This window comes from Lemur catta, chromosome 16 (genome assembly GCF_020740605.2).
Source record: "Lemur catta isolate mLemCat1 chromosome 16, mLemCat1.pri, whole genome shotgun sequence".
NCBI lineage: Eukaryota > Metazoa > Chordata > Mammalia > Primates > Lemuridae > Lemur > Lemur catta.
The window spans coordinates 34,588,529-34,615,321 of NC_059143.1; the positions used below are offsets into that span (position 1 = coordinate 34,588,529).

The 26,793-nt window shown below is 40.3% G+C and overlaps 2 protein-coding genes across 5 annotated transcripts in view; one reads left to right on the forward strand and one right to left on the reverse strand.

Moving 5' to 3' along the window:
* KATNAL2 (katanin catalytic subunit A1 like 2) overlaps positions 1-18,571 on the forward strand; it is a 103,760-nt gene extending 85,189 nt beyond the window's left edge. For both annotated transcript variants that reach the window (XR_006729305.1, XR_006729306.1), the window contains one exon: positions 18,280-18,571. The gene's annotated coding sequence lies outside the window, so the exon portion shown is untranslated. The remainder of the gene's footprint in view (positions 1-18,279) is intronic.
* HDHD2 (haloacid dehalogenase like hydrolase domain containing 2) lies at positions 312-26,793 on the reverse strand. 3 transcript variants are annotated; one of them, XM_045527937.1, is made up of 8 exons: positions 26,699-26,793; positions 25,621-25,786; positions 22,791-22,901; positions 20,088-20,296; positions 17,939-18,023; positions 10,057-10,273; positions 6,760-6,823; positions 312-3,003 (listed from the first exon to the last, which is right to left on the reverse strand). In XM_045527937.1, the coding sequence occupies exons 3-8, from the start codon at positions 22,889-22,891 to the stop codon at positions 2,900-2,902; spliced, it is 780 nt and encodes a 259-aa protein (XP_045383893.1). In that variant the 5' UTR covers positions 22,892-22,901; positions 25,621-25,786; positions 26,699-26,793; the 3' UTR covers positions 312-2,899. The 3 variants fall into 3 exon arrangements, with proteins under 3 accessions (XP_045383893.1, XP_045383894.1, XP_045383892.1); XM_045527938.1 differs by lacking the exon at positions 26,699-26,793 and adding an exon at positions 26,366-26,381; XM_045527936.1 differs by lacking the exon at positions 25,621-25,786.

Consider the following 26,793-nt stretch of genomic DNA (forward strand, 5'->3'; position numbering starts at 1 on the left):
ACTGGAAAAAGTAAGGTATTCAAAACTGTTTGATTTTAAGAGTTATGCAGTTTGTACTATGACAATACAATTTCTGGTGCTCTGACACCTTGTTACTGCTCCTTAAAGAGAGCAACATGCTTTGGGATAGGAAGCATTGATGGCGGGTATAACACAAAAGCAAGCAAAGGCCTCATGCATTTATGCCAAAAAAAGCTTTTGTGACTTATGTCAAATAAACAGGATAATGCAAACATGGCCCTATGCAAACAACTGCTAATATGATGAAGGGATTCTACTTCTCAAGGTAGTGTTTTAGTGAAACAGATTAGTACAGTTTTCAAAATTCTTTATTATAGGTACTCAACGACTTCAGTTTTAGTCTATTAATACATGGACAACCATTGATACAAAACCGACTGTACATAACCAATGTGGGTGTGTTCTTAACTACCCTGTCCAACATGCTATCGTGTTTTAAAATGTGAGATTAAGGGTGAAGTGACAGACACTATCATTCCAAGGGAAGTTCTGACATCACAGCTACAGGTAAAGCTTGGTGGAACCGTCACTTAGAGTGAGGTGGGCTAGCCCTCCTTTCCTCTCCTGGCCATTCCAACCAGCTGTTACAGATGCTGAATGCTAGTAGTCAGGGCGCCTGCAAGCCCATGGCTGACTCTGGAGGCGCGAGTGAAGCAGGTGGGACCACTGTCTGTCCTCCGCTGCATCGGCTTTGCCCTCCTCCACACTGCTGTGTTGCAGCAGATATAAAAAAGAATAAGATTCAGTCCTGTCTAGTGGGAGAAGAGCCAGGTTAAGACGTAAGTGCACACTACCAAGTGCCACGTGGGCACAAAAGAGGGGATGGCGTGCTCCATTCTGCAGTCAGGGAAGACATCAGAGGAGGGGACACAGGAGTGGGGTCTTCACAGTGTTCTTGAGTAATGTCTTGTGTACTCTCCTTAGCTCCTCAACTAGAAAGGGTCCTCAAGGCCAAATCCTTTTCTTACGTGCCTATTTCCCACACTAATCAGGGCACTCAGTGCACAGCAACTAGCAAACACTTGACGCTTGGTCCAAGGCATCGCTGACCCGGGCGCCCAAGAAATAGGCCAAAGTTGAGCACAGCCCACCCACCAGGTGCCACACAGAGCTGCGTGCTGAGCTCCTCTAGGTGGCTTTGCCCTGAGGAAGTCTAAACGTAGTAGAGCATCTCTTTTTTTGACTCCTCAGGAAGACTTTCTCCACTGAGATAACCACAGGGATAACTTTTACCAACCACATCTGCATCATCACAGCAAACGCACAGCACTGGCCATCTGCCCAGTTCTATTCTAAGTACTTAATACAGGTTTCAGGCATTTAACATTCACACCAACTCTACCGTGGTGGGCACTATCGTTATCTGTAAAATGGAGATTTTAGAGATAAGGAAAGAAGGCATGAGAGGCGAGGTGACGTGGCCAAGGTCTGGGGGCTGGTTAAGTGTTGGGTAGGCTCCATGGTCTCTGCTCTTAGCTACTCCGCTCATCCTTCCGATTCGGAGTGTTCATCATATCACATCTGTCTTTTACAGTCTAGGCTGTGTTAAGTGCTAAGTTGGGGTATCTGCAAAAACAAGAATGGAGTGCTCACCAAACTACCATTTATTCAGCTTTCCTCCCTTCCATCTAAGACCAAGCTGATCTCTAAACAAGCATCAAAACCTGAAGCTCATTAACATCGGTGTGAGTTTCAATAAGGTGAACACTACAATCATGTACAATTACATTCTAATAATTCAATGCCCAAGAGCCCTGTGAAACAATTGCGAAGGCCCAGGATTATCACAGTATGCAAATGCACTCGGAAAATCATTACCTACTTAGTCCCCTTCATTTTGGTGGGTTTAACATGAGAAGAATAATCCATGCTCCAAGACGAGATTTCATTTTACAGCTGTAGTAACCAAGTACATAAAAGCTTGAATCTGTCCCAATAGCTTCTAAAAGATTTTTCCCAGAGTGTCAGAGGCAAAAATAATGAAATCTTGCAAATGTACAGTTAATAGGACCCTGGTGGACACTAACTTCAAAAATGCATGGTCTATAAGACATTAAAGGCTTGATTTTAGTTTCTGCACTGTTCCTGTTAATAACAATGTCTAATTAAAACATCTGTAAAATACTGATAGTTTTAATTTTACATAAAATTTCCAAAACAACTGTTACACAGTATAATAGGTATCTGCAATGAATAGGTTATTAATGGAAATATTATTTTAAATTAAAATCCGGTTCTAAATTTAAATTAGTCATCTCTGGCTAATGAAGAGAAAAGAAGTCACCCGTGCTGGGAATACAGCAGAAAATCTAGTTTTCAACATCTGTTAAAGCAAATTCACTGTCTCACTTGGGCGAAAGGACAATTTGCTTTGCTGCTTATGTCTCATACTCTGCTTGGCACTTCTGATGGATTTCACAGTTGAACTTGATATTAAAACTACAGCCTAATGCACCTTTTAATGCATTGCTTTATAATTTAAAAACCACCATTCAACTTCATTCACAGTCTGAATTCCCCCCTCCCCGCCAGTTTCCCAGCGAGGAGACAGCAGAGAACACTCACCCCGGCAGCAGCATCTCCCTCCCAGGCCTGCCTACCCTGATGAATATTTTAAAAGGAATGGCACAAAATCTCAGCTCTCCCTTTTCTTTGGGTCTCATCTTCTGTTACGAAATAAAACAAAAGGGATTAGTGAGGCTTAGTTGCTGGCCGCAATTCAATACCTTTCTTTCTAATTAATGCACAATAAAGGAGGGTTAAAACGCAATCAGCACTGAGAGGTATGTGTCTATTGATGCTGGCATTGAGTTGGTAAGGGATTCATTCCAGACCATAAAAAGCTGCGTTTCAAGTTGCTTCAGATGCACATAATGGTTCACAGTAGATGCTGCAGAATGTGGTCCACAGCATGAGGAAAGCTCTCACAAGTTAAGTAAGGAGGTGGATTAATTTTTTCTTCGTCCAAGGCTCGATATTTCCCTGAAACGAAAGTAAAGCCAGTGAACAAAGGCTCCAGCCAGCATGCCAAATGAATCCTAGCCCGTGAGCACCTGGGGCGTCACAGAACCACCCTCATGATTACTAGAGAACCAGGGGTTCCGCATCTCCCAAAGCACCTTGTATTGAGGCTTTAGGGTGTGACGAGGCAATTCAAAGAAATGTCACATTCAGCATTTTCCCAAGCCCTCTGGTCATTCACAGTGGACAGTCACAGGTACTGGGTCACCTGACAGCTGAAGTTCCCTTCAATTCTTCACAGTTGATGAAATAATTTTCTTTCCCCTACCTTCCGCCCTTACAGACAGAATGGTGATTAAATCCATGCTTTAAAATGGAAGCCCAGGCCCCAGAGTGCGGAGGCCTCGTCAGCTCCCGAGGGTGACTGGGAACAGCAAGTGCTGCTGCCAGGCAGAGGCCTGGGGAGCCTGGCAAATGAGGGCCCAGGGCTGGGCAGGGGAGGAGTGATGGATGCTCACAGGCTGGGGCCAGGCAGGACAAGCCGCAAGGCAGGCGCCACGTGACAGGCTCACTGCCTAACTCTCCCCGACGCCTGAATTCAAGACAGCCTGCTGTTCCTAGCGCCTGGCATGTAATTTAACACCCCAGCACAGCAGAGGAATCATTCCACACAGTGGTCACAGAGAGCTTCTGCAAATGTAAACCCGAAGGCACATGGTACCTATTTAAACACCTTCAATGAGTCCCAATACTCTTTAGAAAAAATCCAAACTCTCTACTGTTGCCTACTAGACCCTTTGTCATCTGGCCCAGTGACCCTCTAAACTTAGCATGTGCTACTTGCTGACCTGGCTGCAGTCCTAGACTGGACCTGGCTCCTTTGAGGGCCTTCACACCTGCCATTCCCTGGGCCTGGAACATTCTCCTCACCTAACTACCTCCTTCATGCTCTGGGTCAGACCCCACCTTCCATCCAAATTAGATCCCCTGATTGTGATTCACTCTCCTAGCACACTGTTCTTTGGCTCCACAACATTTACAACAATTTGAAATTATGCATTTCTTTAATGCCTGTCTTGCATCTAAGACTGGAGGTTCCCTGAGAGCAGGAACTATGTGTGCTATATGCCCCAGCGTGCTCCCTGCACCTAACACAGTGACTAGCACACAGTAAGCATTCCATAAATTTTTTTTTAAAGATTGGATGAAGGAATGGAGGGAGGGAGGAAGGACATGCAGAAGGCGGGTCCCACCCTGAGCCACCAGGGCTGCCTCTGCACTTTGCCTCTCTCCTTGCTCTCTGGTCCCCTTTTCTGTCATCTCTGCTATTTATTCTTCTGCTTTTTCCAGTTTTCTCTGCCTAAACCCAGCTCCCTCAACAACAGACCCAGCATTTTCTACAACTACCACTTTAAGAGGCATTGCCTAGCAAACACAAAGCCTGAAAACCCCCATTTTCCACACTTTTGCGTTGTGGTGAAGATGCTTCCTCTCTTATCTTGCTGACCATAAATTCTTACCAGCAAGGAGCTGGTAAGGAGCATCAAATGGACAGAGGTAATTAATACACCTCACTCACATTAGCACTCTCAAGGCACCTGTCCACAGTATGGTCCACACAGCAAATTCTACTGACAGTTTTTTCCTCCAGCTGATATCCCATTAAGTATATACTCCTTTGCAAGGTTTCTACTGGCCTTATAGGTAAATTAGTGACTAACCACTGCTATACCACCTGCATCCTGGATCCAGGGGCCCAAGGGGGAAATACGTAAGTCTTCTGTCCGTGGAGTTAAGGGTTTCTAGAGTGCTTTTGCTTCGTCTGGCTCTGCAAGTGGGGTTCCTAAAAGAACAAGTTGACGCAAGTGGCTTAGGTATATGTTCTAGTTTAGGACCTAGCACTGTGCCCGGTACACAGCAGGTGGTCCATAATGTCCGCTGAGTGGATGAAGCAGCCGGCATCACTCAAGCCTGGCTCACTCGCTGCGGCAGCCTGTGCTCTCCTGGCTGGTAAACGGTGAATGGAGGGAGAATACGGGAAGCCGTGTTGACGACAGGGGACAAAGAGAGATTCCACTTTTTTCTAAATGATTCTTTCACATGGTAAACAGAAATAAATTCTGGTTAGGATTAGTCAAAAATCCTTATTAACAAATAACTCAGCAAATGGCTACTGAGCATCTACCTTGTGCTGCCCATTGAGAAACAAGATTGCTCAAGGCTAGCCATAAAAAGCAGTTATTATTGAATATGCATTAAAATATTTACAGTAATGTTTAAACACTGGGAAGCCTAGCACGAGTCCACTGCACTGAGCTGCAATCTGTCAGTGGAGCTGGCTGTTCTGCGCGCTTTTAGAACAGTGGGCTTATTCACGCTTTTTCTGACCGAAGAACAACTGTAGAAATGTGCCTGTTTTCATGAGCTGGACTTAGATGCTTTACTAATTACACATTTTAGATCTGACTGTGTTATCCTGTTGGCTTCTCTAAGACTAAACTGATGCCTCTGTGACAGGCCGGTCACAACCAAATGCCAGTCAAAAGGGAAGGCAGAGGCTGTGGAGACTGGCCAGGGCGAGCTGGGCCTACCAGGACACAGGCACAGGTCCTGTTGTACTGCTTAGTAAATCCTTACTCACATGAACTAAAGAAAGAAAACATTCGTAAGAATAATACACAAGGGCAAAAACTGTTACCTGAGGATTTCCTCAATGACCAGGAAATAAAACTGCAAAAGGCAGGAATTTGAAAAGGAAGATACAAGGGAGTGTGGCTATTTTTCTTGACTATTTCATGCTTCTATCACAGGGCTGTAATGTTCCTAGGAAGGGGATGATCATTGCAACTGAGAAATTAGGAAAAATCCACTGTGTTGATTCTGGAGTGATGGGGTCACTGTCTGCAAGGCTCCAGGGATTCACTCCAGGCCCCAGGAGCCAGCAGACAGTATTTTCAGTCTTCGTTCATCGGGAGCTTTGCCACATACTTCTTACCCAATTGTAGCTCCAACTACATATTCTTATTTCTATTTTTAAAGTCAAAATAGCTTTTATGCAACCACACTGTCTTGAACAAACATCACAGTCACTTTTTCTAAAAAATTTCCCAGCAGTAACTCTTCTGTGACTTTTATACTTAAATCTTCCCTTTTGTGAACAGCCTGTTAAATAGTTTTACTACCATTATATGAAACCAGGCAAATGAGCTCACAGAGACATCTATGGAACCAATTAAAGGGACCATACAAAGTACCCCTAATTTTGGTGCAGGAAATAACTTCCTAAACTTTTGATTACTAAAAACAATAAGTGAAAAGACAAGAAAAAAAGTTTTTTCTATTTTTTTTTTTTAAAGTGCAAAACATTAACACAAAGAATCCGATCACTTAGCTGGTCAGTTCCTAAAGAGATCAACTTCATCATCTTACAGGCGGCACAAAAATAAAAGGTACTTTTACCTGGTCCTTTGCTCCATTCCGATGTGGTGAATTGTATATCCAGGAAATCACATACATGCTAATTGTCAACTGTGAATGGTTATCTCTGGGTAAGTGTTGCAACACCTCTGAGCCCTGATCTTCCTACCTTTGTATAGCACGGGGCCTCTCCTAGTGTTTTCTTCTCTATAATCCCAAGCCCATTTTATTTCTGCTTTGTGGCAGAAAAAGAATAAAAATACCCAGGGTTCTGCCATTTCTGAAAAGACTGTTCTTTAAGCAATTATGTATTCAACCATCCTGTTTTAAAACGAAAAGGCTTACCCAGAAGATACATACCGGTTTTCACCAAGATGCCCAGCATGCCAGCATTCTGAGCCCCACCAACATCGTCCCTGCAATCCTAGAGAAGCACCAAGAGAGCATTCAGTCCGGTGTCTGCAGTTACCTGGCCAGCACATCTTACCAACTGATTTAACTGAGTAGGTTAGGATGGCCAGCTTTAATCCCATGGTTTTTTCTTAAAGTAAAAAAGAGAGGAAGATGTAAAAAAGGGTGAATCTACATGTAATACTCTGAGGAAGCACACCACATTTGGAAGGGGAGAGAAACAGGTGGAAGGTGTTACAATAGAGTTGTAATCATAGTAACCACACAGAAAGAGCAGAGTGACAATTCTTCATGCTTTGCCACACAAATATCTATCTCCTCTTTAAACAGATCATGGAAAAACCCATTCTATCCATTTGGCAGCTTTTAAAGCAAATAATCCAACTGTAGACAATGAATGAACTAAATTTCAGGAGATAGCTTTTCTGCAGCCCACGTAATATATTATCCTTACTTTCCATCCAATTGTCCATAACAGGTAGAATCATGTCAAATCAGTACACTTAGACTCTGCGACTATCTGATGTTCACTTCACACTTGGGAACAACAGATCCATCTGAAAAGGGCCCCTCTATCCAATTCTTATCCAAGACAGGGATAAATATATTTGGTTGATTGGGATGATGAATACAAAGTCATTAAAAATCCAAGGACTGGAAGAATCATCAAGAAAATCAACTCTGCCACCTCATGCCTATAAGTGGGATTCTTCAGATCATGCCTCAAGAAAGGTTTTTTTCTCTCAAAAATCATTAATATTGTTCAACAGCAGCCCCTGGAAATGAGTTTCAGAATGTCAAAATCTTCATTCAAGGTCCAACTTAAAACCTTTTCTGTTATAGCTAAACTTGCCCTGTTAAAGAAGTGGAGATGAGAGAGGGAGAAGAGGAAGGGAGGTGGGGAAAAGTCAATGAGGAAGAGGAGGGGAAGAGCTGCCACTCTCTTGGATGACAACCCTCCACGCAGCTGAGCACAGCTGTCGCGTGCCCTTCCCACCTCCCCTCCTGTCCCAGTACCAGCACCTCCGGGGATAAAGAATTCTCAAGTCTCCAGCTCAGATAACCACTTCTTCAGACACGTTTGTCTAGGAAAGGCAGGTAAAGACTTCCAAGAAGAACAGGTGTGAATGATTATAGCAATAGAAGATGAAATCAGGAGGACCGGGATACATTCCCACCATCATAAGTTAAGACAGCTCGGAGGGAGTCCAGAGGCTCCAGTTCTACTTCCAGCTGTGCCACTAATTAACTGTGGGAATTCAGATGTGGAGATTGACCTCTTTGGGCTTCAGTTTCCCAGTCTATAAAATGAAGAGGTTTAGACTGGACAATCACGATGGTCCCTCCCAGCTTGACATGTTATTATTTAAAAATTGAATATAATCCTTGCCACCAACTTAACCATGTGGCAGTGTGCTTGCCAGCTCCTTTCCCATTGTGACACACCAAAAATGACATTTGCCTAGTATACTGGGGTAAACTGATGAGGTGCTCATGGCCACAAGTGACCAGCCAGGGCCTCTAATCATCTCAGACTCAGCCCTGCCACTCAAAGGGCTGAGACAATCAATATCTTTAGCTATTTGTGGCACACTGACTGGGAAGTTCTTCTACAAAGCATATGCTAAGAAAAAAATCAATAATGGTAGAATTCTTTAGGTATAGGTTGTTCTCTGAATAAGTGGCATTTAAAAAAATTTACATTTGTGTAGGAGTTTTCTTCCAAAAGATATATAAAGCATTTAATTGCTTTGTAATAGAATGGTTTTTTGAATTATATGTATTAGGTTATTAAGTATGAAATGTCCGATTTCCTTAAGTACTAAGTTTGACAATTGATATCTCTGACATTTCACTTTGACATTTCTTATTTTTATTGTGAAGGTACATTCTCATTCTTTCAAATGCATGGTTTGGCTTGTGATTATCCTCCAAAGTTTTTTAAAGAGCAATTTTTGTGACACCACAGATAAGTCAAAAATTTGTGTTATTTTCAAATATAAGTTCCATCCTAGAACCAGTGCTGTGCAGATAGCTTGAAATACCAATGAAATGTTTGGGAAAGATGTGGCTAATGAGCACACAATACAGTGATGGTTTGAGAAGTTCAGTTCTGGTGATTTTAATCTTGAAAATGAGCCAGCCACATGGGTGACCTGAGACCAAGGTGGATAATGATGAGCTGAAAGCCGTAGTGGAAGCAAATCCATCTCAACCTACACGTGAATTAGCAGCAAGGTTTGACGTTACTATTCCAACAATATTGGACCATCTGAAACACATCGGCAAGGTAAAAAAGATGGATAGATGGGTTCCGCATGAATTAATTGAGTGTCAGAAGAGAAATCATCTTGAAGCTTGTCTTTCTTTGCTGTCACAACATAAAGGTGAATAATTTTTACACTGTATTGTTACATGTGATAAAAAATGGATTCTTTTTGACAATCACAAGCGTCCATCCATGGTTGGATAAAGATCAAGTGCCAAAACACAGTCCAAAACCAAATATTCCTCAAAAAAAGCTAATGGTGTCTGTTTGGTGGTGAAGCGCTAGTATTATGCACTATAGCTTCATGAAACCTGGTCAACTGATTACAGCAGTGTCTACAGCAACCAACTGGATGAAGTGATGAGGATGCTTGTGATTAAGCAACCAAGACTGGTCAACAGAGACAGGCCAATGCTCTTGCAAGACAATTCTAAACTACATGTTGCACAAACAATGCTGCTCAAAGTACAGAGGCTGGACTTGGAAACTCTCAGTCATCCACCGTATTCACCAGGCCTTGTACCAACAGACTACCACTTCTTCCAGGCTTTGGACCACTTCTTGCAAGGAAAAATACTGAATTCTCAACAAGCTGTGGAAGAAGCCTTTCGTGATTTCATTGCCACTTATTCTCCAGTGGCATAAACAAGCCACTCCAAAACTGCATCGATAGTTTAGGTGCATAATTTGATTAATTGTACTGCTTCTTATCTGAGATATAACAAACTAAACTTTTGATTCGAAATCAGATATTTCATATTTAATGACTATACATATATAATGTGAGAAATAATAAAAATTTCAGTTCTTTAGAAAAATACCACTAACATCTACAGGAAAGCCCATTCTACAGGTAGCCATTTATACCATCTATATCATCAGTAACAGAAGGTCTGCCTCCCTAAAGCAGTGCCTTACAGCTGGTTCTCCCATCATGACAGCTGAGCTCAGAGCACCTCCTGGGCTCTTCTACTTACATCGCCTATCATGACGGCCTCCTCAGGTTCACAGCCAGTTCCCCGCAATGCTTCCAAAAAGAACGTCCTCTCTGGCTTCCCCACCACTGTGGCTTTGGTGTCTGTGGCATACTCTAAAGCAGTCACAAATGGTCCAGGCCCCAGGGCTAAGCCATCTTTCCTCTTGTAATACCTGGCCTTGTGGATTGCTATCAGAGGTGCCCCATCCAGGAGTAACCTAGAGAGACCAAGAAAATGGAAATTGGCTAAAAGCAAGGCTTTTATGACGGGGAAAGAATGTCAGGCTTACGAAGAGGTTTTATTCACACTCACAGAAACAAATAGTTTCTTATTAACTTTTAATGACTTGATGTCTTCTAATGAATTCACAAAGAACTGCTGGGAATTACACTCAGATACACTAAAGAAAGGTGATAGATTATTAAATTTGGGATTGCTTCAACCTTTTACCTTTAGTGGTTTCAGACATTTTACCCAAATCACCAGAGAAAGAGAATTAAGAGAACTAATGCTAAATAAGACACTCAAGGGAAGAAGCTTAACTTAATGAGACAAGTTGTTTCAACCTTCCCTAATGGTAGGCAGGAGGCTCCTGAGCCTTTTACAATACTACACAATTGTTGCTGCAGTGACATATTAAGTTAACTCCTAAAATATTTGAATTCATTTCCTCTACTACAAAATGTAAGTTCCTTTTTAATTCAGAAATTTAATAGAGCATTTTATGAAGTTTCTGCTTATACTTTTACCTCTTTATTCTACCTTTTGACTGCTTTTGACGTTACCTTGCAAATCAGGCCATCTTCCCTGAAGAACACACTCACCAGGTTTACGGAGAGCTATCACTGTCAAGTCCCTTTCCTTTGTCCTCACACAGGACAAACAGCACTCTCACACCGAACAAAAGGGCATAAAGAGTTTTCCCCATTAGTTTGGTAAGCATACGCTATGTACAGCTAAGGATCCTCATTAGAGACAGGGAAACAAAACAAATAGAAAAATCCCCACAAATTTAATATTCACCTCCCAATATGCATCGCAAAACGTATGTCATCATCCCAATAACGCACCCTTTAGTCACATGGCAGAAGTACTCATACACATATTATCATCTAATGGCATACAGTACACGATATAGTTCTTGAAATGCTCTTAACCAATGTAATACCTCACTAGCTTAATTTACTTTAAGTCATCTACTTGGTTAAAATATTTAGTATGTCCATCGACGAAGAATTCATCACATCTTACCCTTCACAATTACAAGTAATTAAGTTCTCAACCATGAAACTGCTAAATTATTCTTGTCAGTGTACATGGAAATGCCTTCCTATGGGAGATGCAGAATTCAGACATTTATGATTAAATATTTTATTAAGAAAAAACCAATACTGGACTATTACAAGGCCTTACTGTTAGTTACTACATATTGCTCACAGCATAGGACAGATCCTTCAAATTTATTTACTAATATTAACACAAATTTATTTCATAAAGCAGATCTTGAAATCCAACTGTTAGGAAACCTGGCAAAACCACTCTGTTAGCCTTAAAGACCTACAGCTGACAGCAACGAGATAACACAATTTCTCTATCTCCCCTCCTGCCACCCCACCCCCAAGCCCATTTATCTGTTACTTTACCACGGAACTGAAATTCTTTATGCAACAGACCTCAAAATTGCTTTCCACTTACATAGCTAAACTAAAAACTCATTTGATTTAGCTTTGTTAATATTTTATTATATATTAACTGGAGATAAGACTTATCAGCTTGATTGATGTGCATACTTAATTCCCAGGCAGTACTTTAGTGCCTTCCCTGGAAGAGTTGAGACTGTGGGTTCCTCCACATTTCTCTAAATGGGATCTGGCCCTACACTAGGCTGGAGAAGATATGCTTCTCTCAGGGAAATGGTTCCTGCTTTTGCTGTTCTTCTCTGCACAGCATAAGCTTTACTGAATCCTTTGAGGAGCCAAGGCATATTCAGGGTGGACTGAGAGGTAAATGTTTTATAGGACACAGAATAAAGTATCTTTTATAATCAAACATTTTTTAAATATCAAAAATAGGCACCCTGATACTTGGAATATTTTTATACTTATTAGACAGGTTGGTTGTTACTGTGGTTTGAATGTGTCCCCCAAAATTCATGTGTTGGGAACTTAATCCTCAATGCAACAGACTGAGTGTGGGACATTTAAAAGGTGATTAGGCCATGAGGTCTCGGCCCTCAGGAATTGATTAATGCTGTATCGAGGAAGTGGGTTAGTTTTTATAGAAGTTAGTTCCTGATCAAAAAGATGAGTCTGAGCCCCTTCTCTCTCTTGTTTGTGTGCTCTCTTGCCCTTCTGCCAGGGATGATGCAGCAAGAAAGGCCACCACTAAATGTGGGCCCCCATGACCTCGGACTTTCTAGTCTCCCGATGTATAAGAACTGAATCTTTGTTCTTTACGAATTACCCAGTCTCAGGTATTCTGTTCTAGCAGCACAAAATGGACTAAAATAGTTGTTTATGATACCAGAAATAACGCATCAGCAGACAATCTAAAACTTCTCTAACTATAAGCCCACTGAGGTATAAAAAGTGAGGAAAAAAGGCACAAGGAACTCCTGATACAAAAACCTCTGGCTATAAGTTCCACGCAGGTGAAGGAAAAACCTATAAAACATCCTACCCACGGAGCCACATACAATCTCAGGCAGCGCAGTAAGAGAAAGCGAAGGGGGTAATTTAAATTCAGAGCCACAGACTATTATTGAAAGAGACCTGAAGGAACATCAAGTCCAACATGCTGCGTTTTACAGAGGAGGAAATCATCCAGAGATGTTGGTTGAAATCATAGAACTGGTGTCGGAACCTGGAACTTCTGAAAACCAATCTAGCATTCTCTTCTACATACAGGCCCACCTCTGAGATATTGCAGGTTTCGTTCCGGAGCATCGCAATGGAGTATCGCAACAAAGCAAGTCACACAAATTTTTTAGTTTTCCAATGTATGTATATAAAAGTTATGTTTATACTATACTGTAGTCTATTAAGTAACAGCATTATGCCTAAAAAATGTACATACCTTAATTAAAAAATACTTTATTGCTAAAAAATGCTAACGATCATCTGAGCCTTCAGCAAGTTGTAATCTTTTCGCTGGTGGAGGGTCTTGCTTTGGTGCTGATGGTTGCTGACTGATCAGGGTGGTAGCTGCTGAAGGTGGGGGTGGCTGGGGCAATTTCTGCAGATAGGACAATAATGAAGTTTGCTACATCAATTGACTTCTCCTTTCACAAAAGATCTCTCTGTAGCATGTGATGCTATTTGATAGCTATTTATCCACAGCAGAACTTCTTTCAAAATTAGAGTAGATCCTCTCAAGCCCAGCTGCTGCTTAATCAACTAAGTTTATGTAACATTCTAAATCTTTTGTTGTCATTTCAACAATGTCCACGGTATCTTCCAGGAGTAGGTTCCATCTCACAAAACCACTTTCTTTGCTCATTCATAAGAAGCTACTCCTCATACTTTTAAGTTTTATCATGAGACTGCAGCAAATCGGTCACATTTTCAGGCTCCATTTCTAATTCTAGTTCTCTTGCTGTTTCCACCATATCTGCAGTTACTTCCTCCACTGCAGTCTTAAGCCCCTCAAGGTCATCCAGGATGGTTGCAATCAACTTCTTCCAAACTCCTGTTAATGTTGATATTTTGATCTCCTCTCATGAATCATGAATGTTCTTAATGGCATCTAGAATGGTGAACCCTTTCCAGAAGGTTTTCAATTTAGTTTTCCCTGATCCATCAGAGGAATTACTATCTATGGCAGCTATGGCATTACAAAATATATTTCTTAAATAATAAGACTTTGAAAGTTGAAATGACTCCTTGATCCATTGGCAGCAGAACGGATGTTGTGTTAGCAGGCATGAAAACAACATTAGTCTCCTTGTACATCTCTATCAGAGCTCTTGGGTAACCAGGTGTACCGTCAATGAACAGTAATACTTTGAAAGAAATCGTTTTTTTTTGAGCAGCAGGTATTAACATTGGGCTGAGAATATTCAGCAAACCATGTTTTAAGTAGCTGTGCTGTCACCTAAGCTTTGCTGTTCCATTTATACAGCACAGAGTAGATTTAGCCTAATTCTGAGGGGCTCCAGGATCTTTGGAATGGCAAGTGAGCACTGGCTTCAACTTAAAGTTACCAGCTGCATTAGCCACTAACAAGAGAGTCAGCCTGCCCTTTGCAGTTTTGAAGCCAGGCACTGACTTCTCTGTAGCTATGAAAGTCCTAGGTGGCACCTTGTTCCAATAGTAGGCTGTTTTGTTTACACTAAATATCTGTTGTTTAGTGTAGGTCTCTTCATTAATTAGCTTAGCTAGATCTTCTGGATAACTTGCTGCAGTTTCTATATCAGCACTTGCTCTTTTACCTTGCACCATTTTTTTTTTTTTTTTTTTTTGAGACAGAATCTCACTCTGCTGCCCTGGCTAGAGTGCCGTGGTGTCAGTCTAGCTCACAGCAACCTCAAACTCCTGGGCTCAAGTGATCCTCTTGCCACAGCCTCCTGAGTAGCTGGGATTATAGGCATGTGCCACCATGCCTGTCTAATTTTTTCTATACATTTTTAGTTTTCAGGCTAATTTCTTTCTATTTTTAGTAGAGACAGGGTCTTGCTCTTGCTCAGGCTGGTCTCAAACTCCTGAGCTCAAACAATCCTCCCTCCTCGGCCTCCAGAGTGCTAGGATTACAGGCGTGAGCCACTGTGCCCAGCCTTTAATTCTTCTTTAAGCATTTACATTTTCTACAATGAAGAAATTGATTTTGTGATTAGATATTTTTTAGGCTTGTTAATACTAAGTTCAGGTTAGATTATTAAGTAATCTATTTGCCCAGGTAATTTTCCTCCTAGTAGTGATCGTCAAATTTAATTATAATTGGTCTATTACTTAAATGTTCAAACTTTGGGTTTCTAACTCAGATATGAAGATGAAAAAAACCTTACTACAAGGTAGTAATACAGCTGTGAAAAAATCGATGAACTAGAGCTATGGAAATTCACATTGATGATTCATACAATATTACTAGGAAAGAAAGCAAATTGAATACATACAGTATAAAACGTGCAAAAATAACACTATATACCATTTAGGGGATATCTACATATATGTTAAAATATAATGAAATACATGAAAATGATAAACACTAAATTCATAATCCTGATTACCTATGGGCCCTGGGTGATAAAATCAGGAGGGATCCATAAGGGATATCAAACACATTGATAATTTCTATTTCTTAAAATGGTTAATAGGCATATGAGGGTTCATTATATTCCTCTTTATATCTTTTACTATTGGATAAAAGGAAAAAAGCTACCAATGGCTCTCAAGATTTGAATGTTTTATAGGATTCATAACAAAATCATATATTTATTCCCTATAACTGATTCATATCTTTCTCCAAAATTAATTCTTTACAATCCATTCTCAATTCCATTCAGGCTTTAAAATATATTTGTAGAAAGACCGTGCTATGCATTTTTGGGAAACCTACTCATTAAAAATACAGTAAATAAGAGGCAGTGTAATGTGAAGGTTGATGTATCTGCTTTGATGCAACATGCCCCTGAAGCTGGCATTCAAGGCAGCTAGCTATGGAATGGGCTTTAAAATCTGATGTTTATTCTCATTATCAACTAAACAGTAATTTAACTAATTGGTGGTTCATTTGAGATGTCTATATTTGCCACACACAATCCAAACATCTGCAGTCATTGGTTGGAAGGCACAGTCTCTGTGGAAACATCAATATGCAAAGAAGGACAAGACCTAAAATCCTTCTGTTAACTCTCCACCCAGCTGTTAAGTGCATTTGTGAAATTAGAGTTGACCTATAAGTGCACTGTAATGCTGTAAAATGTAGTGTTTAAAAAAATCAATATGGTTAGGAAAGTGTGCTAATTAGACAGCATCCGAGCAATTACAAAGTCAGTGTTATGTCAACATACATTTTTATTACGCTGAGTCTAGTATTCATCTAAGACAGAGACTTCTCAACTTCCTATTAAATATGTCCTTCCCAAATTACCAGCTGAAATCAATCAATACCTTCTCCTCGAATTCAGTGGTTAAAGAAATCAGTAAAAGGTAGTAGGGGTAAATTCGGAAATAAGAAATAACAGCAAGTTCTCTTTTTTGAATGAAAACTGATTTTGGTATAGTTGTAGGCCTTACTTAAGGAGCAGGTGGGATAATCGGACTGCCCCCTCCCCCAGGCCAAGAAGTTAAAGTAGGATAATTGAAGGAGGTGAGGCAAAAGAAATTTTGAAATTTTGATACCATATACAGTGAAGTACATCTTCGAGCAATCTGGCATAGCAGTGGATATCGTGGAAATACCTACAGTAAACAGATACTGAGCGACTATAAAAAGTGAGTTTGCTCTTTTTAAACAAAGGCTTGACTATCGCAGTGACTGAGTCACAAATAAAAGCATATTAAGTAGCTGTGGTTTCCATTAACCAAGGAGCTAAAATTAACGTGCTCATAGGGTAAAAGGTGGCTGTCCTCAAAGTGCTATTTCTGGGCCAGATAGATTTTACATGAGGACAGCCATTTTCAAGATCAACAGCAAATAATTGTGCTCATGCCTGAAAATGGCAGTGAGTTTTAAGGTTTCCTACAAACATTCGGATTCTGGAATATATATATCAAGAAATGAACTCTACATAAAGTATAAGAGAATAGTCCTTACAGATCCTTGCACTGGTAAGAAAATTATTTTTTTTAATAGCATTCTAGTTAAATGCAAAAAATTTACCAGGACATTAAAAACAATCATTGTTTTTAAAAAAAGCCAGTTCAATATGTCTCTATGCAACATTCTGAACTATTTACTTGTCATAATTCAAAGGTAAATTATACTGTTTCGTAGTTTGACAATAAATAAAAAACAAGATATAAAAAATTAAATATCCAAAAGAAAAAGCAACAATCTTACTCTAGAGCAGATCTGCAGGTACATTCTGATCCAATTTATCTTGGGAAGTATGAGAACAAGTATGCAGTCTTCCTTTTAGAAGCAGCAGCAAAATGTTCACATAAGGGAAATGCACACACAAACTGAAAATTTATAACACCTTACGCATCAGCTGTACTTCTATCAACAGCCATTGGTACATCTCCACTTGGATACTCCACAGGCCAAACAGCCCTAACCTAAACTCATCACCTCTTAAACCCCAAAAGGAGTGTTCTCTGTCTCACTTGCTCAGGTTAGAAATCTGGATATTCTCTTGACTCACTTTTCCTCTTCACCCCCTAAACCTAATCATCTGGCAAGTCATGTTGATGCTACCTAAATCTATTTTTCTTCATCCCTGCTGCCACTGTTCCAGTTCTATTATTATCACTCATCCAATAATTCCTGAGAAAGCATGGTCAAATGTGCCAACTTTTTCCCATAGCCTAGATTCTCCCTGGAGGGAGAATCACTTTTATTGTTTTTGGTGGATTAGCCTGGATGCTATTTTAATTCAGAAATTAGCATAGTCAGTGGAGAATCACAGGAGTAATAATAAAAGATAAAACTACTAGCTTTAAGTGGTGCTATTTTATTATGGATTGCTGCTCCAGAATATTGGTCCTATAAACCAGAAAATCCCCAATGATCATCACATTTAATATACTGATCATTACCAAAAAAAGTCAAAATAGTAATAAATATTATTTGATGTTGATCTTGAAGCGATCTTGAAGGTGTCTATCCCCAAGTACAATCTGGGTAGCCAGAAAGCAAAACACACAAAACCTGACATGACAAAGACCAAGGAAGGGAAGAAGGAGAATATATGATCAGATGAAAAATAAATAGCTAGATTTACCGGAATGCTTGATTCAGAGTTTGATAATGAAAATGTTCTGGAGCCAATCCTACAACCACAGCATTAGGATCACTTGTTTGTATTCCTGAGAATAGAAAAAAATATATAATGGTTGAAAAATGCAATTAAAAGCAATATCACATTTTATAACAAAGTAGTTTTAGTCAATCAAGTGCAAATATTTGCTATAGCTGTAATCTAAAATTTAAGAGATTATCTTGCCCAGTGTACTTCGGAAGTATAAGACAAAGAGATACAGGGGTTGGTGGGGGAGAGGGGGAAAGAGAAAGGGAGAAAGAGAATCTAATATTTTTCTACGTTCCTTGTGCATTTTCTTACAGCTACTCAGTAACTAGAAGATCTGAATTGAAAATTGTAACTTGATGTTCTCAAAAGAAGTACCAGTTTCTGACTTCAACATGCTTTACTGATTACAATCAACAAGAACAGATCGATAGCAACTGATGAGAGACGGAGAATCTAAGAGGCAAGGGAAATTAGACTTTCTAATTGACACAGTTGAAGTTAACACATTCATGATAAGTATGAAATGAACTGCAGATTCTACAGTTTTCTACATCATGCCTGATCTACTTTTAGTTTCACAAATATTATTTTATAATTAAAGCATGTTTTAAGGCCTTAACATCTTATAAGTGGACTTCAGATATGATAACCAAATAAGTACATTCACCATTATAGTTATTAAAAGTCTGATTAAAAGTTCCATGGATTATCTACATGCCAATTCCTATTTGCCTTTCTTCTTGCAGATGTCCAGGCTTTCCAATTGCCTCTTTACCAGTAGCCACAGTATTGAGTAATTGGTAAATGTTTGTTGAAAGAAGAAAATAAAATTGTTGGTAACAATAAGAGCTGAAGTTATTTTGTGTTAATTCTTTATATCATCTCCATCTACCACTAGCAAAGATATTGAATATTAGCAAAGATATTTCCATTTCCTTCAAATACACCTATCTACTGTGGGTATTTTCTTATATATAAAGATGTTGCAAATATAGTCCTAGACTGAATGACAAACATTCCTTCCAAACCAGGGTCTCTACTTATATATCCCAACTCCAGCTCACTGCAGAAACAGCTAGAATCTCAACATTCCTCAAAGTTGTTTCCAGTCTTTTATTATTACAAATAAGTTCATAATAAATAACCTTGTTCATGTGTCATTGTGTATTTTTGTAACCATATTTTAGAGATAGATTCTTACAAGTGCTGCTTCATATAATTTTGTTAGCTACTCCCAAATTCCTCTGCATAGGCACTATGTCATTTATATCCTTGTCAGCACTCAGATCGTTTTAATAAATTTATTTTCTGTTTAATTCATCCTAAGTTGGTTTCTGTTTCTTATAAATAATAATTCTGACTGATATACCGGTATATTTCCTATTAGTACATGTTTTGAGGTCTTGCCCTGTTTACCCATGGTGAACTTCTCTATTTGTAAAGCCATCACATGGTTTTATAATGAATGTACTTATATTCATTTTTCTATATTGTGTCATTTCACTGAGTATCATCTATTAAAAAAAGCCATGTGGCACAGCTTCATAAAACTATAATATTTTTCCAGAATCTGTTGATTTTTCAAAAGAGAAAACAATTTTACTTTCTCTTGATTGAAAAATATTTCATGTTCAGTGTAAAAACTTCACACTATCTAGAATGACATCTACTTTTAAATAAGGAGATCTTGGTTTAACTCATTTAATTAACTTAATACAGTGGCTCCTAGATTGAGAATTATAGTACTCAAAGTAATTTTGATCTATTTTTTTCAAACCATAGGTCAAGATCCATTAGTAGATTGTGAAACTAATTTGGGGACTCTACGCAACATCAAAATCAAACAATCAAATAAACTGAATAGAAAACAATATACATCTTATACAGTACCGTTTAACATGTATAAACTCAAGTATATATGTGTACTGTTTCACTTATTGTGGACTACAGTCAAAAAAGATTTGAGAAACACCAATTTAGATTGAAATTCTATCAGTATTGTCAACCATTTCAATAATAACAGGGAGAAATCAAAATAAACACCCCTATACATCCAGTTTTGAGAATGATTTATAAGCAGATATGAAGATACAACTATTAAATCTTTCCAAATGTCCCCCACCTTTGAAATCAGGTAGTGCCCGATCATCAACTAGCAGCATGGGTCTGACTTGTTTCTGTTCTACTAAACTTCTGGCTGCAGTCAGAGATGTGAATATTTCATCTTCAGAGATATCAAACTCCAATTTTCTCAACCTTTCCAACAGGTCTTGCTTGCTCTCTTTAGTTGTATTGGTCACAAACCTAACTATTACAGAAGTACCACGCAACCTGGAAATGTAAAATTCAGAAGTCAACAGGTAGCTTTTACATTCTAGCTCTGTAACACCTCCTAATTTGGTAGAAATGAAGGATAAGTCACCAAGTTAGTGTTTCTATGGCCAAAAGGCTTTATAAAAAACTATCCAGAATTGCTTAAAAATCTTCTACACGCTATGGGAAGCTTCACTTCCAAGGGCTGCAAAGTCAATCTATAAAAGCTATGTTTACCTTTTTTGAGTGCCTTCTATACTTTCACTGCATTTTCTGCAGAGTTTAGTAAAGAAGTAAAAAACAAAGCCTCCTAACCACTGTGCTCACAGAATATGAGAGGTGAACATTATCTTAGACATTATATATTGGTGCAATCCTCTTTTCTTAAAGATGAGAAAATTGAAGTTAAGTGACTTGCTCAGCCTTATACAGCTGGGCAGCAGTAGAGCTGAGGCAAGAACTCCATTCTTCTGTGTCCTGGTAGTGTTTGATCTCCTTTACTAAGAAAACAGAAGACACCTCAGGATGTTCTTAGAGACTGGCTGAGCCCTAATGTGTTACTAAATGTATAAATAGAAGCTACCTGGACAGCTCAAAGAAACATTACATTTTGATAGTCAAAATGTGTTTTTCCCTGGGACTACTTACATACATGATTGATTTGATTCTATGATCTGCTTTTGAAACCTAAACTGGCAATCAGGTATGAGAGAGAGAATTCATAATAGTCTAGCCTTCTTCTTTAAAAATGAAAATTAGTTTCTTGGTCCTAGTGTTTTAATCCAAAATTTAAAAATAATTTAAATTTAGCTAAATTTAGAATTTTATATTAATACCCTAGTGCTTTTATTTTATGCTTGCCCCCAAAGGCCACAAGGCACAAAAGCACAAACCACAATTTAAAACAAGCAAGCAAAACAGAAAAGAGATTTTTTAAGTATTCACCCAAAGAACATTAAGTAAATTTATATGATTGAATAATTCACTGTAATCCTGATTACTTCTATAATATGTGGGGGTGCTTTTCGGCAAAACATTAAATTTGGTGGTTTATCTCTCAAAAGAAATTGATCACTTCAACATAACTATTACCCTAAAAATGAACAAGTAGTGAAATAATCACATAATTTTTAATGAGTATTTTTAGAAAAATCTTTTCGTTTTACTAGTCCCTCAACTTCCCTTAGTCTATTTGTTTCTATAGAAACCAAAGCAGGCAGTTCGAGGACAGTGATTTCTCTGGGATGAGAACCTGCCAGTGCAAGTAACAGAACAATCTGTAGGCTCCCGCCCCTCCACAAGAGCAGGCTCACAGTTCCCAAAGCTACTTACAGATGTCATTGTTCCCAGAAATAAAAAGATTTTTCTTTCAATCCAGAATAGAAAGCTCATCTTTAAAGCAGTAAAAGCTCTGTCTAACATGAACACACTGATCAACAGACATCCTTTCCCCCAGAAAGCCTAACTCAGAGACCAGACCATGTTAAGGAATCAAGAGAAAGTCCAACTGTGCAAAAGATTTTCTTTTGGTTTTAAACATGTCATCCACCATTTCTTCACCTACAAAATGAACATGTTGACTCTTAACTAAATTGATAGCTTCCAACTGATGTCTACCAGATATACCAGTCTGTATTTCTTGATGTCCCAAACAAAGTTCCTTGAGAGAGTGGAAGGTCTGTGTCAATCTTCTGCCCTAACACCTGGCATCATGATACTAGTCACTAGATTTTCTGATTAACAGTATACTATGAACATTTTAAGGCTGGAAAATGATAAGGACCACATGCTAAGTACTGCTGATTTTGAAAACTGCTCTAAATTATTTTAGGATAAAGCAGCTTAATATCAGTTATTAGTTCTGTTGTGTTGATGAGTACTTTTTTTCAGGACACCCAGAAACAAGCGTTCATTCAGTTCACTTTAACAGGCTTTTAGTGTGTATCCCCAGTTTGTAACTAGACTTGTGTTTAGTACTGTGGTTAGTGCATCAGAAGTATAAGGCAGTCCCCAATCTTTGAAAGCATTAAATTTGTTGATGGAAATAATTCTAAAATTTCAAGTCCTTTAATTAAACTTTATTTGAGCAGTTGCACACTCAATGCTAGATCTTAGGTGAAGCAGGAGAGGGCAGAACTGTGTGTGTGTGGTGTGTGTGTGTCCTTCATTTTGTAATTCCAGGATTCACTTATGATTTTTCCAGTGCCATTTATTCCACATTTTAGAATCCTGAGTTTTCATTCTCAAATTTACATTACTGATTTGAAATTAAGACACACATACACAAAGAACAAAAAGACTAGATCAAAAGGCCAAACCTAGTAATGGCCTAGAGAACAGTGTTTGCAGGATATTACTATGCATACATTTTCTAGCTAAACCCAAGGCAGTTCTTGTATATATAGCAAACTGGTGAAATGCCATCGTAAGGCCATCCATTTAGCTAATGATCTGCCTTGGTACAATGGCACTTACAAACATATTTGTCAGCTGAACCTGGAGGATAGCTTGCCTTTTAAGAGCTTCCTGTGAGCCTGGCACAGCTGCATCTTCAATGTGAAGTGTGCCACTGAGATCTACCAAAACAGCTTTTAATGCACGGCGTGCTGCCATCCTTCATTCCCTAGGAGAGAGCAAATGAAATTAAAAATACAGTTTAGGAAACAATGGACAATTAAAAACTGGTAAGTCTTCAAAAATACTGTTCATATCCAGGAAGATACTGCTTAGTGTTAAGCTGTTTCCCTTTTGGTAAAAAAAACGTTTTTAAAAATCACAAATTTAAAATTTGATCCTTAAAACTTTCATAATGCTTAGTTTGTTTTTTTAAAAAATCTTGAATTAAAACTATAAGAAGGAAAATGCTAAAAGAGATGTTACTATTTACTTTCAGGTTTCTTAAAATAACTCTTTGAACAATTCATTTATTTTTAAATATGCAAATAATATACTCTGAAGAATGGGTGGATGGAAGGACTACGTTATTAGCAAAGTCTTCATCATCTTTGGTTATAAATAACGAATAGATCCTAATCACCCACCTCCACTGTTGTCTCCTGAAACAGTATACATGGCCAAGGAGCTACCAGTATTTGCAGGTCACTGAGGAGCAAATTTCAAGTTACACAGTAATTCTGTAATAAGGAGACAGTTTCCTTACCTTGCAATGTGCGACTTTCTTTTTGCATATTCTCCCCTTAAAAACTTCCTATTATGAGCTATAACATATACAGAACATAGGATATATATGGTTTAAAGATAATTAATAAGGGGGTGGGTAAGAACAGTATGGAAGCTAAAAAGGAGATGGGACTTCATTTTTAGTTTTTTTGTAAATTAATCCATTTGTTGAGTCATTTATTCTATTTGTTTTTATAATGAAATATGTCAGACATACACAAAAGTATCAAGTATACCATACAAGAACCCCCTTCACCCATCACTCAGCTTCAGAAATGAAACATATCAGTTGGGCCCCTCTGTGTACCCTGTCCCATCTGATTCCCCTCCTTCCCCTGCCCAAGGTACCCACCCTCCTGTGATATATTCAAAGCTTTGTATTAACAGTACTCTGCATACACTTAGCAGCTTGCTTTATCACTCTACATTACACTTGTGCGATGTATCCATGTTAACACGTGGAGCCACAACCCATTTATTTTCACTCCTGTATACTAACTCATTGTATAAATATATAATTTATCTGTCCTCCTAATCATGAACGGTTTTGCACATTTTATTGTAACAAAGAGTGCTTCCATGAACATCCTTGTACATGTCTTCCAGTGGACCTGTAAGCATCTCTCTGAGGTCTTGCCAGGTCTGAGGGTGTGTGCTCATATTCACCCTTACAGGATATTGCTATGTTGTCCTATTCATTCATATCTTCATAGGGCAAATGTTTACTGAGCACTTACTGTGTGTCAAGCCCTGGTGTAACAACAGAGCTAGAGGAGCCATCTCCTTTAAAATGAGAAGCAGAGGGAAAGGGTTAAAGCTCACCTAGAAAGAATCTAGGGAGATCTAAGTAGGCAGTTACCAAGAATTTGTGGGGAATGTTACGGGAAGAGCCTTCAGATGATTTATGGCATCTTACCTTGGGACAGATGGCAGGTGGGAAGAAGACCTCTCCCTCTTAGCTAGCTCCCTGTGAGACGCAATTGAGAACTCAGGACTGGTGGTCAGCAGGCCCAGATGCTGGTCCTGGTTCTACCTCAAATTCACTGTGTGACCTCGGCCAAGTTTAACCCTCTCTGGGCCTAAGTTTCTCCTCAATACATGGAGCAGGGAGACAAGATGAAGCCTCAATTTTTATCTGCTGCCTACAGTCAGGAGATCTGGGCTGAAGAAATCAATGTGTTACATCACTACCCAGAGACTGGATTTTCTCCTCTTCGACACGGGCTTGCTAATCCCCACTGGGCCCACCTCCCAAGGCTGCCAGGAATACTCTGGATTGTCCAGTGTTATCCTTTGAAATGCTGTTCTCCCTTAAGTGCAGTCAGGAGGTAGGGGGATGGCAAAGATGACCCCTGAATTCCCTTGCAGTGTCTGGCTTTTAGCTCCTTTGCTCTTCCCATTTCTGCTGAGCATCTTCACCACACCCTGCTCCCATTCCATGCCAGCCATTTCCACACATGAGGTACACATAAAAAATATAAATAAAACCAGAGTGAGCCCCAAAACTGAAGCAAACTGCTGGCAAGCACTGGCTGCTGACTAGCATGCAGAGCAGACATGCAGAGGCATACAGGAAAGAAATGCATTTTTCTACAGGATAGTGCTATCAGCATGGTCTGGGCTAGCAAGCGAAGCAGAGGGAGAGAGGCGCAGAGACGGTGCTCCAGCTGGAACCAGGATTCCATCAGCCAGAGGGCCCCATGCCTGCTCACTCAGGCTGCTCTGTTCCCTACACATGCTCCCCAGACCTAAGCAGGTGTTCCCCCTCAGCAAGCTAGAAACTGCACCAAGGAGATGTAGATGGTAGGGGAAGTGGAGCCAGGTGGTAGGGGTCAGATAGGTCCAGGGTTAGCTGAGTGACCTTGGGCAAGTGTATTCATTATCCTAAGCCTCCGTTTTCTCGTCTACAAAAGGGGAAGAGTAAGAGTAAATACCTTGCAGGGTTGTGAGCATTCAGTGATTTAGAAGAACATCTAGCAGTGATAAACACATAGTAGAAAGTTAGTCTAAGTTTTGAGACCTTTTCCTCCCCACTCATCACTACATAACAGGTAGCCCCAGCCTCCCATGTGTGGGGCCACAAACCAAGATAAGTAAGGAGCAAAGAGGCAATCTAGGAGGAATCTATAAAGAAAAGAAAAAAAAAAGTAAAAACAGCTCACGTTTTTGGATTCTGTATGTGTTCTACACCTGTGGTCCCCAATCCCCAGGCCATGGACCGTTACTGGTAAGTTTTGGGCAGGAGGTGAGTTTTGGGCAAGCTACGGGAGCTTCATCAGTATTTACAGCCGGTCGCCATCACTCACATCACCGCATAAATTCCACCTCCTGTCAGATTAGCAGCGGCATTAGATTCTCATAGAAGCAAAAACCCTACTGTAAACTGTGCGTGTGTGCTGCAGAGAAAGATGAAGCTTTTCCTGCCTCCTTTGATGCTTAAAAAAGAACAATCTTGAAATCAGAAAACCGCAGGCCTGCATTCTACCACTCCCACCCCCCTACACCCTCCTGTCCCCTGGCGAACTCCTTCAGTCCTCAGTCTCAGATAAGCATCCTCGCCGCTGGTGAGCCTTCCCTGAGTCCACCTCCTTTGCTCTGGGAGCCTCCAGTGTGCTTCCCTTACACTAATCGCTCTCCTGGTGACCTGGCCGCATCTCTCCTCCCAAACTCTCGCGCTCGGTGCATGGAAGGGCTGTGTTGCCTTTTCCATTGTGTTGCTGAGGCGTTCAATAACGGCTCTGAACTAACTAAACTCATGAATCCCGGTCTCTGGAGCAGAAAGGACTCAGGAACAAAATCTGCACCAACTCAACTTCGACCGCTCCACCTCTCGGGAAGGAGCCTCAGGACTGGTCCCTGCACTCTGTCCAAACCCCAGTTCCACGGCCTAGCAAACACCAGACTGACCAGCAGAGACGCTGGCTTCGAAATCCAGTCCAGGGGCACGCTTCCAGGAGCGACTAACGCGCCGGAGTCACGGGGCGCCCCGGAGAAAGCCACAGTCCCCCCACGTCGCCGCCCGGTGGAGGCGCCCGGCGCTGCGCAGCCACGGCCGAGGGCGGGCCGTCCTCACGGAGCATGCGCGTGGGTTCGCTCCTGCCCCGCGGGGGGGGGGTTGGCCTAGGGACGCCGCCCGCATCTCCCCGAGACCTGTCACGAAAGATGCAGCCTCCACACCGGCGTGCGGCCACCCGTCCCCAATTCCGCTCCTTCCTGTTCCGTCCTAGAGCTGCTCCTCACCCCCACTCCGCACGCCGTCCTCAGGAGAGCCAGGAACCCGCAGCGCCCGCAGTCTCCTCGCAGCCGGCCTAGAGCGCCCGCAGCTGTCTGATGGA